An 18,376-nucleotide genomic window follows, 5' to 3' on the forward strand; every position below is an offset into this window, starting at 1 on the left:
CAGACCAAGGTTACCTCTGCATTTGTTTCGACATCTGGCACTGGTCTCTCAAATTCTTGTGGATAATCTGGAGCTCTTGGACCCCTGTGAAGTCTGTTATGTTCCTGTGCTGTTTATGGGACATCTTAATTCAGTGTGGACAAGTCAAGTTTTTGATTTTGTATTGACTCATTCCCTTTATCGCAAAGTTCATCGCGGTGTCTATAGTTCGGAGGTAAGCTCTGATCAGAAAGGGGACTGTCTTCATGCAGTGTAATGGCCTCATTGCAACAGCTAGGAATTTAACAGGCAGGGCAGTTCAGAAAACATTTGTCCAAAATTCTTCCCTCTGACACACGCTTGTATAATAATTCTTTCAATGACTTCCTTAAAGAAATGGCTCACAGGTTGGTCATTGCAATGAAACTGATTTGGTATTGTACAGGTTGCACAAAGTTCAGGAAATCACCTTGCTAAATCATTCAGTAAACAAGCATAGGCTAATGCAACCTGGTATGTTAATGATCGTATTAGGCAGATTGAATAGAAGTGATTTGATTGTAGTCTGACCCTCATCAACCTCTATGCAGAAGAGATTTTAATGAAGAACAGCTTGAAAGTAAAGAACTAAGTCACAGCTTTTATACACCGGCCTTCTTGAGTGCCCTCCCTCTGCACAGTTCGCCGTTGTGTACTCTTGTTTTTGATATGGACACATTATATATTTATTTCCAGACTGAGTGTTTGTTGCTGCAGTGTTTCAAAGTCTTTCTGGGTATGAATGTGTGGCCAGGGTCCTTTTGCCCTTTCTCACAACATTGTTGTATACCCTGAATGGTGATGTATAAGTATGTGGTTTTTATAGAGCACACCCAGCCAAAAGGCTATGGTGTGGTGTAACTAGTATTTTGGTAATGGTGCATCCTAAAGTAACAACTATTGTATTTTTCAGCCAAAAACACATGCCATAAACCATGGCACAGCATCTTGTGGGCGTGATACTATAAAGGCCTTGCTGGTTCTTTTGGATGAAGAAGCTGCGAACCCTCCAATTCAAAATAAAGCAGATATCCTCTGTGTAGATGAAGAAAATGCATCTTTTTTTGGAGAGGATTCAATGCTGACTCTATTTAGGTATAGTTTTAATTAAAATCTTGATATTGAAAAGATTATTTCTTTTTAGACTGTGGTAACTTTCAAAATACATTGAATAGCGTGTGCGCTACCACGTGGGACGTCTATGTATTCTGAACCGGAGTTACTGTTTGAGTTACTGCTTCAGAAAGTTTGAGATCAATGAATTATCTTTTCTTTTTCAATTGTATGTATTTCTTTGCTCTACATGTAAATCCCACCGGATCTTGTCTGAAGACATTTTCTGGTATAAAATACCATATCCTGCTTATACAACCGGTATAAATAGTATTATCTTAATCAAAGTTACCCACCCATTCCCAATATAGTACCTCCTAGTAGAAATTGCACCAGAATCACAAACCTGTCCTTGCAGATCTCCCACTCTCTTCACTTTGATCCCACATTGTCCTTCATATTGTGCTCGCTCGTCATTTGGTCCAATGTATGTGTGTGACTGACCACTCCTTGACTACTTGAATGAAAGGCCATAACGCAGCTTCCACATTTCTATCTTTTGGCTAGCCCCGTTTCATATATTTATAAACTGACTGGATGATGGCAACATTTTCAGTTGCTTCAAGCCACTGGTGATAACTTGCCGTACCTTTGTCTTCAACAATATCACTCGCGGAAGCCACCATTCTTCTTAATCAGCAATTATATCGGAACAGTCCTCTACAGGCTTCCTGTTTAGGCAGTCAGCCCTGAATTTGTTGCCATTAAGTAGATGTAAAAGTGGTTTGTGATCGGTGTAGAGATCAAAGTGTGTACACCACAGGAACGTTTTACATTTCTCTACAGCTCATCAGCATGCAAGTGCTGCACGCTAAATAGTGCTGTAAGTAGAGTTGGGTTGTTTGAGAGAGCGTGAAGCAAATGTGATTATGTGCTTTTTTTTAATTCATTTTTTTTTTATTTTGTATCTACAATTTGGGACTGAACAGCTCTTAGCCCAATTTGACTGCCATCAACAGTCAACACACATTTGCAACTAGCTGTAAAAGGTGTTACGGTAGGGGCAGAGATATTGAATTGCTACATTTTCTTAAAAGCATCCTCAGCATGATCTGACCAAATATACTTTCCCCTGTTTATAGTAGATTGCATAGAGGCTGTACAATTAAAGCACAGATGTCCACAAAACGGAGCGAGGAGTGTCCTTTCCCCGGGTGCATCTGCATTCTGAATAGCTTTAACTAAAGAAAATGTAAGATTTATACCGTTGTCCCTAATGGTGTGACCTTGTCCATCATAGGGGAGAGGGGTTGGCCTAACGGCTAGGGCGCTTGACCTCGGACCTGGAGTCTCGGTAACGACTATAGTGGGTAGGAACTCGCACAACCAGTTGAATCACGGAGTGGTAAGAAGTGTACAGGTGTAGTGTGCTGCTAGAGTAAAACACTGTCTGGCCAGGCAGTGCAAAATCCGAAGGAACTAATGCTTAGCTTTTTCAACGTGGAGAAAGCAACTCTGAGCACAACATAAAAGACCCGTAGGTCTAAATCCATCAATCCAAATGTAGATCACCAAGTAGTGAATACCAAAAAGTTCATCCAAAGTTCAGGTTTTTATTCAACCATAGTTTATGGAGAAGTTGAATCATCCATCAAAACTAAATCATAATCCATAACGTGTATCCATCATTGAAAACACTCTTTAACGATGATCACACATCCCGATGCATTTCGGGCCACGCCCTTCCTCAGGGGATTACTCTACGAAAACAATCCAAAAATGAAAACTATTCAAATACATGTAAAATAGAATCTCTCGAAGATACATGATACAAGGTGCTGAAATAAATTAAACCAGAAAGTGAAATGCCAAAGTGGAAAACGACCAACAGCCAAAGTGACAACACCAGAAAAATCGTGTACAAATGGACATCGCAAAACATATAGAAAAAAAAAAAACTGAATCGCTGATATAAGCGTGCAGAACCCAGAAGAAAAATGGGAAAGGTACTGTGTGCCAAAAAAGTGAAAATACGTGTGGCGTAGGATACGCAATTCGATTACTGTGAAGGTAGAGAAAACACTGACCCCGGTAAACCGAAACCGCATGCAGGGTTGAAAAAAACAGTTAAGGACTTACTTATAAGCAAAGTAATACAGATTCTGCGGGGAGCCGCAAAAAAAAGTTCAGACAGACCCCGGTAAACCCAAAGCCGCATACAGGATTATGAAAACAGTAAAAGTCACCGGTCGGGTACTTACTTATGATCAAAGTAATACGGGTGCCGCGGAGAGCCGCAGTAGGAAAGTTCAAACAAACAAGCCATTAGTCCACCCATTAAAAAGCGTGAAGGTGAAGGCGAAATAGAAAAAGGACTAGCGTTGAGGATAGACACCGACAGTCTATAGAAGGCAGAAAAACTGGCCGCCATGATGTAATAGGAAATAGACTACAGATAAAGAAGGACATGTAAATTCAGAGAAACAATCAGAAACACATAGGAGGAATAAACGAAAATTCATGCAAAATAAAATACCATTGTTAGAACTACCAGTGCCTGCGGAGAAAAAAACATTACAGATAACATAAATATTCCATCCGGTCATTAAGCCCGTTGGGCACCATTGTGGACATGAATCGGATCCAATAGTTCTCTCTTTTTAAGAGGGTGTTTTTGTTGTTCACAGTCACCTTTACTTGTTCCAATATTTGAAATTTCAATTGGGCCACACTGTGTCTGTTGTCATTGAAATGGGTAGCCACACTGGATTTTTGGTTGTGGGTACGGATGTTACTTTTGTGTTCCAAAATTCTCACACAAATTTTACGCTCAGTGTGTCCAATGTAACATTTACCACAGGAGCATTTCAACATGTATATAACGTTGCAGCTGTTACAGGTAGCATTAACGCGCAGTTTGATCGTGTGTCCTTTCATGGGGTGAGTGGTCGTGTTACCTGGGATACAGTTATTGCAGTTGCTACAGTTGTAGCAGGGTTTTAATCCCGCGTAAGTAAAAGGGATTGTAGTGGAACTGGGTTGACTTAGAATTTCTTTCAGGTTTCTTCCTCGTGTGAATGCAAATATGGGAGGTTGATTGAACAGACCTTGGAAGTCAGGTTCCATAGAGAGAATAGGCCAGTGTTTGCGAATGATGTGTTGAAAGTTATTTGATATCTTCGAATATTTGGAGACCACAACCATGCGGTCCGTGTGTTTCTTCGGTTTTGGTTTTAGGAGTTCAATCCTGTCCATCTTTTTCGTTCTTTCAACCGCCAAATCTAGGATAGGGGTCGGATACCCCCGGGCCTTCAGTCTTTCTAAGGTGATTTTCATTTGCTTCTTGCTTTCTGCTTCATTAGAAACAATACGTTTAACACGTAGAAGTTGTGCAAAAGGTAAGTTGTTCTTGAGGCCTCTGCGGTGAAAGCTTTTGTAATGTAATGTGGAGTTCCTATCAGTTGGTTTTCGAAAAATTGTGGTGGACCACTCATCTAATTCTCTGTGAATCTCCACGTCAAGGTAATGGACACATCTGTCACTGTGTTCCCAGGTGAATTGAATTCTCTCGTTGAAGGTATTCCATGATTCTAAAAACTTAATGAGGGTGTCAACTGTACCACTCCACAACAAAAACACATCGTCTATATATCGGAGATATAGTTTACCATGTTGTAGCCAGCTGCTTTGACACAATATGTGAGACTCCTCAAATATTTTCATGTAGATGTTAGCATAGCAAGGAGCTGCCGAATTTCCCATGGCAGTGCCATTTAATTGTAGTATCCATTTATCCAATACAGTGAAGTAGCTATGGTACAGTGTGAACATGGTGAGTTGCATTAGCAAGATTTTGAAATCCGGATCTAAATCAGCTGCAGCCAACATTTGTTCAATCGCTTCAATTCCTCCATCATGGGGAATGGAGGTATAAAGTGAACATACGTCCACTGTACACATGATGAGTTCAGTGTGTTTAAGATCATTCAAAATCGGTTCAAGTTTGGATAAAAAAATCAGTAGTGTCCCGAACATATGACTGGGTTTTGAGGACAAAAGGTTGAAAATGTCTGTCCAAAAATTTACCAACGTTCTGATGAATGATACCTCTGGTAGACACTATGGGGCGGAATGGAGGTTTTGTGGGATGTTTATGCATTTTAGGCAGCATATAGAGCACCGGAGGTTTGGGATTGACAGGCGTGAGAAATCTTCTAGTCTTGTCATTGATGGTGCCGTTGTTAAATGCCAAGTTGATGATTTGAATCAGATTCTTGGTGAACTCCAGGGTGGGGTCCCCTGAAAGTACATCATAGGTGTTAGTATCCATGATGTGAGCTTCAATCTGTTGTTCATAAAAAGAAGTGTCCATGATCACCAAGGCGCCGCCTTTGTCCGCGTTCTGACACGTGATGGAGGGGTTGTCAGCCAATTTTTTAAGAATATTCCTCTCTTTTTTGGTGAGATTGCCATGTTTCATAGGTTGTTGGAAGGGTAGGTTTTGAATATCTTGTTTGACTAGATTCTCAAAGGAGTCAATAATCTTATGGCTTTGGGGTGCCAAAAAAGTACTGTGTTCGCCCAGTCTAAGATGGCTGAGAGTAAACTGACATGTGCATGGACAAAATAGTAGTGTGGATGTAGCCCAAATCTGCCCAGACGGTAATTAGTTCATCCAAATTATGACGTTCCTGAAGGAGGCTACAAGGCCATAGTACAGTACATGACGGTGGTCCATGCAAATGACCAAATTTGAACTTGCCTGGAAATGCATCATGGAGAAAGTGCACAACCAGTATAAGAATGGGTCTCCCAGATTTAAGCAGCGCGTTTTCACACGGAAGCAGCTATTTCGATTAAACGAGTCCGCAGCTGCGAGGCTTTGAAAGTAAAAGGTGTCAGTTGGCTCTTGCGAGGTCTCCTCGTACCAACGAGGCAGAGACCAGCAGGCAAATGCTTTTGAAGATTTATTTCCTAAAATAGGGAGCCTGCAACTCGATGGAGTACTTTCTCGTGGATAGCCAGAGTCCATTGCCGCAGCGGTCGACAAGGACTCCGTGAAGGAAAAGAAACTCTGATGGAGTGTGGCATGTAAATCAGAATATAGCGCTCCATTATAAAGGAGTCTAGTGTGTAGCGCAAGCTAGGTGCGCAAATGCAATAAAGCATTTCACATTAGTACAGCAGCATCATTGCTACTGACGTTTTTAACTGACTGGGGAGGATGTACTCCTGTTGGTATGTCAACAGTGTGAAACTTCATTTCTGATGATGGATCGTATCTTGCACTGCCTTATTCCTTGCCGAAAGTGAAACTATTCTGGCCAAGGCGCTGCTTGGTCTGCAGTCTAGCGGCGATGAGGTGAGCCACTTGAGTTTCTCTTTGTGCTTGCAGTGACAGAGGGCTTGGCTGTGGCACTGGCACATGTATGCTTCCATGATTCCTGTACTGATTACTCCACCCCGTTGCCTACCACTGGTTGCACAAACTGCCTGAAGGACTTGCTCCTCCACCTTTTGATTACCTGTTCTAGAGTGGAGTGGCAGAGGCACGCGGTTCTCCCAGGTATACTCTAGCTGGCAGCATGCAATGTAGGTCAGCCTGGTGCTGGGAGAGCTGTGGATGGACAGGTGTTACATTTTTGGTGTAGTGTGGTTTATGCAGTCCTAGGGGGAGCAGGAGAATTCTGAGGCGCGCACTAATCCTTTAGTCTCTACACTCAGTCACCTGCTGGCTGTCTCTGTGAGTTTAGAATGTGAATGAGAGTTCATGCGGGGTCAGTTTAAGAGCTCTGAATACACTGTGAGTTTTAAGAGAGCTTGTTGCCCTGTCATGATGGTCTTTTTGTTGCGTGCACATTCAGTCCTTGACCTCTCCGCTGAGCACACAGAGTGATAATCACATATGTCCCAACTGTAATTACAGTTCTGTGGGAAAACTGTAAAGTGTACCTCTTCTGTGAGATGAGTCTTGTATAGTGCACACTGTGAACCGATCCTCAAAGCCCATGTATCTTGCCCACCACTAATCTGACAACAAAACAGAGGGATAATGAGAACACTGAAGACTTTGGAAGATGTCCTTACAGGCAGTGGGTGGTGCTGGTGGGGGGTCTAGGTGAAGCCAGTGGTGAATGTGTGCCGCACAAAAGAGAATAGTTGACAACAGTGCACGCATTTTCTTTAATTATATATTTATTTATTAAGTACTGCGGAATATAGACCGTAAGATGCCTCCAGCACTGATCGTCTCATAGATTCACATGCTTGAGATCTTTTCTGTCTTCAGACTTAAGTAAGACCATGTTAAAACAGCAGTAACTAAACTTATTGTACATTAAAAGCCTAGCAACTTAGCCAATCAAGGGCTCCCGTAGCACATATTTTTTCTGAGCTCTCTTTTTGCTGAAGAAATTCTACAACATGTTCCTCTTAAATCTGGGGAAGATGAATTTCAACTAACTAGATTACAGATGAGGTCTTCTGGGAAGGATACCTTTTGTTTTGGGTCATGTCTAACCACTGAATGCAAAACCGAGGTCTGCCTCTCCCAGTGTCTCTGGGTGTTGGAGCCCAGATAACACATTTTATACACGTCTCTTCAGCCCAGAAACATGGGCAAAGTTGGCACATCAGGCAGAGACTATTAAGGTGCTGAACTATTGCACTAAGAAGGTTCTGTGCCCTTCTACATGTCATCTGGTCCTCTCATTGCACACTGCTGCATTCAGATGTTCACCATTCACGAGGAGCATGACTTCCATACTCAAGGCATTGGTATACCATGGTACTGGTCACTGAGCATCTGCAGAGTGCTGGAATTGTGGTAAAAGTATTCTTTAGTAATAGTTGTACTCCAAAAAGGTTATCTTTCCTTTGCCACATATTCCTTACCTTGTGAATTTCCCCAGGCACCAATCTGCATCAAAAAACCTCAAAAGCAGTAGTGCTGCATGCAATAAGGTGGTTAATTATTTCGCTTTGACACTATTCTACTTCAGAAGTGACAAATGGAGCTGCATGTAAACGCCACGTATGTGTGCTGACATCTGTTTCTGCAGGTGGGATGGGGTATTCCAGGGCAGTCAGTAGAGGCTGTCTCACTGCGAGAACTGAATGTGACTACAGTTGGGGTTGAGACCACACTGGCTCAAAGTTGGACACCACAATGGGTTGCGGATATTACCCTACCAATAATACTAGAGGAGCATATGCAGATTTTGGTGCCAGCACAGAACCTGAAACTGGCTCAAGGGGTCCAAACAGCACTCCATTTGGGGTCCCTGCAGTTCATCAGGGCCAAAGGTGCAGGAAGTATGCCAAAGGTGCACAGCAAGCCTCTCTAATTTCTGTGACCTCGCTAATAGACTTGGTAACTTAAGGTGCATCAGGACCAGAGATGGAATGGGCTCCTCAGGGGAGCAAGACCAAGGCTTAGTGGCATGGTAACACCCTCAAGCCTTCTCTGGAGATTGAGTGATGGGAAGGGGCAGAATCCCACTTGGACTTCTTGTGTTTCTTCTTCGACTTACCCGAAGACTTAGACCGCGAGGACGATCTGCCTTATGACCTACTTTGGAAGTGAGAGCTAGTGCAAGTCTTCCCCTTCACTCTGGAGCAGGGAGCCGTGTCAGGTGTTGCCACATAGAGCTTTGCCTCACACTTACCGATGCCCAACAGATAGCAATCTGGCCACCAGGGAAGCGTTCATCCGAATCTTCTGCCCCCACCCTCAACCTCCAAGCCCCTTTAGTGTGCCCTTAACATTGCACAGATATCCAGTAGGAGGCAGGATCAGCCACTTCCTGCTGAGCTGGCAGCAAACTGCATCTGGCAAATGCGTCCTGCATATTGTCCAACGAAGCTACAGCCTGCCATTGCTTCCACTGCATCTGCCACCTACTTCAGACGCATTCCTGGAGGACAACATGTCCATTTCATGTAAATGTAAAGAAGTGCAGGCTCTTGGCCTAAAAAGCCATAGAAAGGTGTTGGACTTGGCCCTTCTGGCAGGTTCACCCCTAATCTTTTTGCTTTTAGTATGTGATCTGTGTTAGTGATTTTTGGTCTCTGCGCACTTTTTTTCCTGTGTCTCAGAGTAAAGTGCGTGCGTGTAGTGAGGCTGGCCTGCCCTCCCATAGGAATGCATGGGGAATGTGTGTGTCCATGTTAATTCCTGATGCGTGGGGTGTGCAGGCTCGTCTGGTATGTGCGGACTCGTTTGATTGAATGCTGCGCAATGATGTGTGCAGCGTGTTTGTGTCTAATATGGAAGTGCCACTTCTAGAAGTGTGAATGCGTGTGCTGTAAAGGTGCTGGCGTGTGATTGGCTGGAGCTGGCTGGGGTGCCAGGCTCCATAAGTCATGATGGGTCTGCCCGGTGGTGAGTGGAGAGATTAGCATGAGTGATGTGAGGGAGGGGTGCACCTGGGTCCTGAATAGGGCTGGGCTTTCCCCCACACAATGCTGGCTCCGCCCCCTGTGGTGTGTCTAACGACCCTAGCCCTGCCAGTGAATAGAGTGAGGGGTTGAGCACATCAAGAGTGCTCACAAACCAGCTGCGACTGGTTTTTTCCCCTCACCCTGAGCAAAGACAAAGGATTTTACAGTATAAGAAGGGGCTGTGTCCCCTTACAATTTGTTCTCTTCCAGGATCCTATCTGAGGGGGGCTGCTGCTGGGCGCCAGGAGGAACGCCACTTAGACTGCCAACCTGTCTGGAGGCCCACTGAGCTGGCTCTGGGCCCAGCCTTGCCCCCCTGCCTGCCTCCAGAACTTTGCTGGAGCTTTATTTTGCTTATAGCGCTTGAGAGCGCTTTATCTTGCCCCTCAGCGCTTGGGAGCGCTGTATTTCTTCCCTAGCGCTTGGGAGCGCTTTCACTCTGGGACTGCTGGGGGCCTGCAGCGCAGAGAGGCTGCGTGAGGATCCCCATTTGGGAGGTAACTCGCGGCACGGGTGCCCACCCCGCTGAGCCTGCCGCTTATTGCCCTTTTGCTGGGTTATTGATTTTATTTATGGGAGCCCACCCCGTATCGCGGAGAGACTTCACTGCCGCAGCCCAGAAGTGTGTGCAGCCCCCGCCGGGCCGCCGCACTGCCTGCGACGACCCGGAAGTTGTTGGCCGGCCGGCCAATCGCAGCGCGGCCTGGCCGGAAGTCCCGCCCCGCAGCCGCGGAGCGAGAAGGAGCTCTGTGGCCTCAGAGCCCCGCACCGAAGAAGAGAAGCCCCAGTGCCAACGCCGGCGAGCAGGGTTCCCCTGGGGAACGGGAGAGCCCGCTGGGCGCTTGAGGAGTAGCGCCGGCCCCAGAGCAGCACCAGAAGAGTGTCTCCGCCGTCCCGGTGAGTGCGGGACAGTTTTCCGCTTTGTTCGCAGAGCGGCCCTGGTTGCCAGAGGGCCGCTACAACGAGTGGGGCATTTCTTTATTGAGAGCCTGAGAGGCTCACGGGGCATAATTGCTTGAAGCCCCGAGGCCCAGTGGGCCGTTTGCGATCCCGAGTCTCCAGAGGGGGGGACTCCAACGTCCAGGGGGCATTGTGTTTCGAGCCCACGAGGGCTCCGGGGGCCATTGTTGTTTTTGAGTCCCCAGGCGGGGGCCTCCAGCCAAGCAGCCCCATTTGTTCCTCGGGCCCAGAAAGGCTCACGGCGCCCTATTTGTTCCTCGAGCCCAGAAAGGCTCACGGCGCCCCATTTGTTTGTCGAGCCCCGAGAGGCTCCAGCCACAGTTGTTTTAGAGCCCCGAGGCTCTCGAGCGCCATTCTGTTCAGTTAGAGCCACAAGGCTCTTTGGGGACACAGTCAGTTGGTTAGAGCCTGCGAGGCTCCCACGTTGTGTTTGGCCCTATTGTTGTTCTTGAGCCCACGAGACTCCAACGCGTGTGTTCACATTGCCTTTCAGCTGCCCAGCACTTAGTGGGCAGCTGCCACTTTTAGGCTTCTTCTTGGCTGCCTGCGCAGCCTGCCCTGACATTTTTGGACTAAGGGCATTTCAGCCCTTGCGAGGCCAGTTGGCCTGAGGGACAGTTCTAGTGTTGTGCCTATGTGTACCTTGCGCAATTTGTGATTTACTTGCCAATTTGATTTCTGCGCAATTGTTATTACCTGCAACTCTGAATGTTTTTAGGCATCATGTGTTTTGCTTCTTTCCCTTTGCTATGTGTTTAATGCTTAGGTGATTGTTTTTCCTACTATAGGTCCTGCTAATAAGGTCCTAGTTCCCTGCGTGATTTTCCGAATGTGGTTAGGGTTGCGTAGGAGGTATTTACCCTTTACCAGTAATTACTGGTTGTGTGCTACATGTACTATTTCGGTGCTACAGTCATTATATGTTCTATGTGCTAGTGTTATACCTACAAGTATTATTATTCCTACAAAGTACTAATTACAACACGTGCTAGTTATAAAAGAGCATACCCCTGACAGTGGTCCATGTGGCCTTGTCCTGTACATAATCCCCTGTAAATTCTGCCTGTGCCTGTTGGCACATTGCAAAGTGTGTGTTTTATCTAATGTGTTTTACTATAATACAAAGGCTATTTTTTATATAACCTTGTGTGGCGTTTCCTTTGTGGTGGGCCTTGGGTATTGTTGCTGGGTGCGCGCGCAAACTCTTTACACATCGTCTCCGAGATTAGCCTTTCTGCTCGCGTCACGTTACCTAGAGGGTGAGCAGAGGTTATCTTGGTGTGTAACTCCCTTGCCCTGACTTAGGAATGGTGATCTCTGACTGACTTTGGTGCAAGCCTTGGCCAGCCGGGGACCCCATTTCTAACAAAAGGGTACTGGCCTTGGAAGCAGGAAGATAAAGGCAAAATCAAAATACTTAACCTGACCCAGGTTGTCTCTGCCCTGGAGACCAGATATTGGCAATGGACCTGCAGAATGCTTATTCTCACTTCCCGCCTTGCAGGCACACAGAAGCTACCGATGATGGGCCCATCACTTTGTTTGCCTTACTCTCTTTTGGTCTTACCAGTGCACCTTAGGTGTTCCCAAAGGTGATGGCGGTGGTCGCTACCCTTCCCCTACTTCGATGACTGACTGCAGACTCACCAGTTAGTTGTGGATCAATTCCAAACGAACGTGAACATCCTTATATCATTGGGGTTCTCAGTCAACCGGCTGAATTATCACCTGCTTCCTTTGTAGAGCTTTCCTTCATTAAAGCCATTTAGGTTGGTGTACTTTTGAGCCTTTCCTCCGAAACAACAGGTCAAGGATGTTTGCATACTAGTCTCTTGCATTCTGCTTGCTGACCGTACCCGGTTGCACATGCAAGTGAGACATGAAGACTCAGTGAGCCCAGCACCTAGAGAACCTGGCCGATTCTATCCAGGTGCCATAGGAGACTACAAAAGACCCATTGTGGTGGCGGCTGGACACTAATTGGTCCAGTGGAAGACCCCTCTCCATGCTCCACCCAGAGTTGATGATGGTGACGGATGCATCGCTACTGGGTTGGTGTAGTCCTCTGGAAGAGGTGGAGATTAGAGGACTTGTGTTGTGGAGGTGGTCCTCTGCCAGAAACCAGTTTATGCAATTTGGAGGCAAATCTTTTGGCTTTAAAGGCCTTTATACCCTCCATTAAGGGATGGCTGGGACAGGGTCTCACAAACCACTCCACTCCCTTGTGTTACTGTTAACGGTGGGGGCGTGGGGTCCAGTCCTAAGAAGCTGGCTGTCACTGGAACTGACTGAATCATCAGTGAAACTCTCTTGTGGTACACCAGATGGCAAGACCTACTAGGCCAGCGGCACCTTGCAGATCACAAATTGCAATTCTACTCTGATGTGGCACAGGGCATTATGATATTTCTTGATTCTGTACAGTTTATTTATAAAATAATTCAATAAAACCTAAAACATGCTTCTAAACCTTGTATCTTTTGACCATAGACCACAAAGCTTAAAAAAGCAAAAGGAAGTAGAAAAAATATTTTAGTGATGTCCCTAAACAACAAAACTCAAGCAAAATAGTGTTCGCATTGTCTTTCTTGCTACTACCTTGTATAACAAAGTTACATTACATGGCCCCTTCAGGAAGAAATAAAAATGACTCTTTCACTCTCCTTTTCTTATCTTTGAATGGCATTTACTTTGTGGTTGGGTTGGTGTTTATCAGTGTTTATATGTTTACAGTGGTGAGGGCTATTTCCCTTTTGGTGGAGTTTTATCAGAAAGTATAGGTTTAATCCTAAAACAGGATAGCGTAATTATAAATTGCTTAAAAATAAGTCACCCATGTATCTGGTGGAATGTGGGACTTGACTAAACCCTTATCAAAGGTGTTGAGAAGAGGGCGATTAAGCACTGCCAAAAATTCAGCAACATTTCTTGACTCAGATGCTGCCAGCAAGTCCTGTCAAGCCTCATCCTTGAATTCCTTTTTTATCTTCTAAGGATTCGGGCTTTGTAATTCCTCTTACGACTAGCAGTCCGGATTTTATCTCAGGAATTGCTTCTCAAGTCTTAGGCAGTGCACAATGGCCCATAGAGCACTGCGCTATCAAACCATCGCTGGTTAAAGGGTCAACCACAACCCCCCCCCCCCCCCCCCCTCCCCTTCGCTCCCAGACACTGGCTTGGAATTAAGAGTGCACCGACTTTACAATAACAGAAAAAAACACCTAAAATCTCCATGTCCCTATTGGAGCCTCTTGTGTGTAATTCCAGTTCTTGGGCACAACTGGCCTAAAATTGTGCACACACCTTGACCGGGACCACTTTCAACCATCTTAACCTTCGTCCTTGTTTATTTGGAATAAAATCTAAAATGTTCGACTTAAAGGTGACCGTTTCTAAGTCTGCATTAAAAGTTCTGTTCTTGTTGGTTGTGAGGATGAGGCTGTCGGAGAGAGGAGCAAGTTGAGTGTCATTGCTGTAGTGCCAAGAACCAGTCATCACTTGAGTTTCACGTTCGCAGCCGTCATGGGCAGTCAATTCTTGACACTTTGTGACTGGAAGGAGCCAAAACTTTAGGATTTTCGATTTTTTTATTGGGTGTTCCACTGATGCCAGCCAAGGGTCCAGTACCTGGGAACACCTACTGGGGCTCAGGACTCATTTCAGAAGGGGGAGTGACTTGGAGCCCGTGAAAGATGGCAGCTCCCTTGTGAGTTCTGATGTGCCCTTATCTCTCCTGTATTTTGTTTCCCAGGGATGCGTCTGAAATTGTAAACTTGGCGCAAGCAGTTCCTGGGGACATTGAGCGTGTTGTGGCCGCCTGCCTACGTTCAATAAATTAGCCAACTACCCCAGCGCAAACCAATTCTGAGAATGGTGAGTGAATCTTATGATAATTTTTCGCATTGATACTAGAAGGCACTGTTACCAATTGCACAGGGGATTTCATGGCAAGGTCTCACCGATATTTCTGCTTAGTTGTCACACTGGTCCGATTGAAAGAAGTCTGCCTCCATTTTTTTGTTTAACTAGCCAAGATTGCACACAGTCTTGTTTTGTATGTACTCTGCCTAAGGTGCATTGCCTATGACCTATTTGTTACGTGCCCTAACTCTTAATTACTGGGTCTTCCCTTCCTCATAAGCACTATTACGCTAATACTTTGACCCTCAGAGATTTGTGCAACTAGTATACTTCCATCAGTACACCAAGGCATTTTACTACAAGTAAGACTTAATATATGTGAAACTTGACTGTTTTGTCCCCCACTGCATTCTAATTCGCAATCACCAAGAGGTATCCTCTCTGATTCCCGGTGCAGGGTTTATCACTTGCCAAGATGGCAGAGTCGAAAGACTACATGGAGAAAGAGTTGAAGGCTAACTTGAAAAGAGCAAATCAAGATCCTCCAATACAGGAATCTCTAGCAAAGGACAACCCAGATAATGCATCCATGCTTAATACTATGTTAAAGAAATTGAACTCAGTACTTGATATCTCCCAGAGTTCTAATACAGACCTACTTCAGGTATAGTTTGCTGGCATTAGGAAAGATTTGAAAGATGTGAACAAACGCTGCATACACAATCCGCTCCTTGGAAGACGATACCAGCCTACAAGTCCAACAAATCCAGAATGTGGATAAACTAATAACCAATCTCAAACGGAATATTACGGACCTAGAAGACAGTAATAGGAGAATCACCCTTTGTACCTTTTCCCTACTGGAGAGGGTTGAAGACTCTGCCCACTCCCCAATTAGTTTCCTAGAAACCTAGATAAAGGAGCCATTAAAACTCACTTTCCACAGAGGCTTTGAAATAGAACGTGCCCATCGTGTTCCAACCTTTAATACCAGAAATGAGACTAAGTCTAGGCCAATAATTATCACACATTTTGAGACATCCACACTCTGAGACGGTACTCGCTCACATGAGAAAACAAAGATGTCCCGCAGGAGGGAGTAAATATTTCCATCTCCTAGACTTCGCACAAGATAGTATGACCAGAAGTAAAGATTTTCTGGCCCTCCGCGAAAAATTGGCTGACTTGTCCATCCAGAATTCCTTTGTTAGTCCTTTTAGATTTAAAATTATATTCAAGGGCCAGACAATAGTGTGTATGTATGTGTGTGTGTGTGTGTGTGTGTGCGTGTGTGTGTGTGTGTGTGTGTGTATATATGTATGTATGTATATATATATGTATGTATGTATATATATATATATATATATATATATATATATATATATATATATATATTCACTGAAAAAACCATAGGTTATAGACCATATATAGTTAGGCATTAGCATTTAGAAAACCTTATTTTACTCACACAAAACCATTGAAATTCCATATATAGTTAGTTGCACTAACTATATATCGCGCACCCGCAATCCACTGCTGATGTCACATATTACATCATTCATGACATGGTCAGTGACATCACTGATGACATCACTGATGACATCTCAAATGACATCACTGATGACATCATCCAGTGACTGTGTGTTTCTGTAAAGTTTAAATATGTTTTACATATTGAAGAATGAGTAGATGTAGAAGTGTCTGGATGAAGGATTTAGTAGGTGCGTGACTGACTGTATGAGTGAGTGATTAAATGTGTCTCACTGAATGCATGGGTTAGTGACTAAACTGTCTTAATTTGTGCATCATTATGTCTGTCGTTCTGTAAACTGCTGCATGTGTTGATCAGTAGCTATATGATTAACTATATGGGTTATTGATTGATTGTCCAAGTATTTGTATGGGAGACTGAGTGTGTGTGTGGCTGGCTTTGAGGTGTGTGACTCTGTGCAGATCAATGTGTACTTGTATCAATGATTGTATAAGAGAGTAAGTATGTGTTAGTATATGTTTGAAAATGTAAGGTGCTCTATGTTTAACTGTATAGACAAGAAAATGGAAGTGTGATTGATTCTTTACAGGACTGACTAGGTGTGTGAGTAACTCCATGGATGAGTGGCAGAGTGTGAGTGTCTGTATAGGTGTATGAGTGCATATGATAGTGTTGTAAAGATGAGTGATTGTATGTATGAATGATTGTATGGGTGAATGAGTGAATGTGTGTGTAGACGTAGGAATCAGTGAGTGCGTATGTAGTAACTAGTATTGGTGTGTCAATGGTTTCAAAAATTATACTCTGTATTTAACACTGGGTGTAACAGAGGTTATAATAAAATGTGAGGATATGCATTGTATTGCACATGAATGATATCATCAGTGATGTGGTAATTGATGTCAAATGAGATGTCATCAGTGATGTCATCAGTGATGTCATTTGAGATGTCATCAGTGATGTCATCAGTGATGTCACTGACCATGTCATGAATGATGTAATATGTGACATCATCAGCAGTGGATTGCGGGTGCGCGATATATAGTTGGTGCAACTAACTATATATGGAATTTCAATGGTTTTGTGTGAGTAAAATAAGGTTTTCTAAATGCTAATTCCTAACTATATATGGTCTATAACCTATGGTTTTTTCAGTGAATTTTCAAGGTTTTGTAAATGCTAATTCCTAACTATATATGGTCTATAACCTATGGTTTTTTCAGTGAATTTCATTGGTTTTTTAACAGCTAATATCTGTAGCTGTAAAATGTATTCTTCTTTAAATCCAAAAATATATGTTATATGTTTATTAATAAAAAAATTTTTAAATATTTTTTTTTCTTCGTTCCCGCTTCGCGAATCGGGAAGCTTCCCGTTAGCTGACCTTGATGCCGCGAAATAGACCGCGAGCCGGTAAACGTTTCTTTACCGCAACTGCCGCGTTAGAAAACAACATCGTGACGCCTCCCGTCCGCATGACGTTTCGCGTTCTCGCGTGATACGTCATATGACGTGCTACGTTAGCGAACTGGTACGCTTACCGAGTCGCAAAGCACAGGTTTCTGGAAGCAAACCGGGAGGCCCTGCAAAGCGCTTAATGTAAACACAGCAGGTCATGTGACTTGGTAATAACACTTTTCATTGGTTCATTTCACTTTTGGTTTCCTAATGATGTAAGACTAGGTCATATAATCTAAAATGAACACTTTTGATTGGTTGAGAACTCTTGTTTTTCCCAAATGATGAAAATCCCTCCTTCTTTCCTCACTCTGACTTTCATCATTGTGAGAGAAAGACCCTTTGTTACCAGTGAGCAATGGCTTCTTTAGTAGCTTCAGCTGGTGCTTCCCCACCACCTCCACCACATCCAAGGAAGAGTGGACCACCTGCTCAAGTTATAATGCAGCAAGAAGAGGAAGAAGAGGAACAGGACGACGAGCACGAAGAGAGGCACATTTTGCCTGAGGAGCCCAGGACGTCTCACCGGAAAGAAAACTTCATTTGGCAATTTTTTAAAATTCCCAAAGGTCAGAAAAAAGTAAATGCAAGATACGTAACTTGCCTTATATGTCAAGATAGACTGTCCAGAGGGACCGACAAAAAATACAGTTTCGGAAACTACACAATGCATCGCCATATGACTAGGTGGCATCCTAATAACTACAGTGCTGCACAGTTTCGTAACGACCTAGATAATCTCCCTATTATGGCCAGAAGATCTGTTGTACCGGAAGTAACGGGACCAGAGGGCAGGGAGATGGTGCCAAATATACAAACGAGATTTCATGAAGTAAAACAAGTCTGCGTATATTGCAGTGGATTCATTTGCTACGGAGAAAGAAGCATCACTCTGATCAACAGAGCTATTGACTATCATATGCAAGTTTGTACGAAACGCCCCAAATAATAAATACTTTTTTTTGTTTTGTTGCTCCTGTTGAGCCCTTTACAATGAATCGTTTTCATTGCCCCCTCCAAGAAAAACCCAAAAAAATATAAAACTGTTCAGAAAAATTCAAAAAAAGTAAAAAAATGTTCAGAAAAATAATA

The 18,376-nt window shown here is 44.0% G+C and overlaps 1 protein-coding gene across 1 annotated transcript in view; it reads left to right on the forward strand.

The window, feature by feature from the left end:
• PARPBP (PARP1 binding protein) overlaps window positions 1–18,376 on the forward strand; it is a 236,194-nt gene that overhangs the window by 190,066 nt on the left and 27,752 nt on the right. Inside the window, exon 8 of the mRNA XM_078674673.1 lies at window positions 932–1,113. Within this exon, the coding sequence (XP_078530799.1) occupies window positions 932–1,113 (182 nt within the window). The remainder of the gene's footprint in view (window positions 1–931; window positions 1,114–18,376) is intronic.

Source organism: Lissotriton helveticus, chromosome 1_1 (genome assembly GCF_964261635.1).
Source record: "Lissotriton helveticus chromosome 1_1, aLisHel1.1, whole genome shotgun sequence".
In the NCBI taxonomy this organism is placed as follows: domain Eukaryota; kingdom Metazoa; phylum Chordata; class Amphibia; order Caudata; family Salamandridae; genus Lissotriton; species Lissotriton helveticus.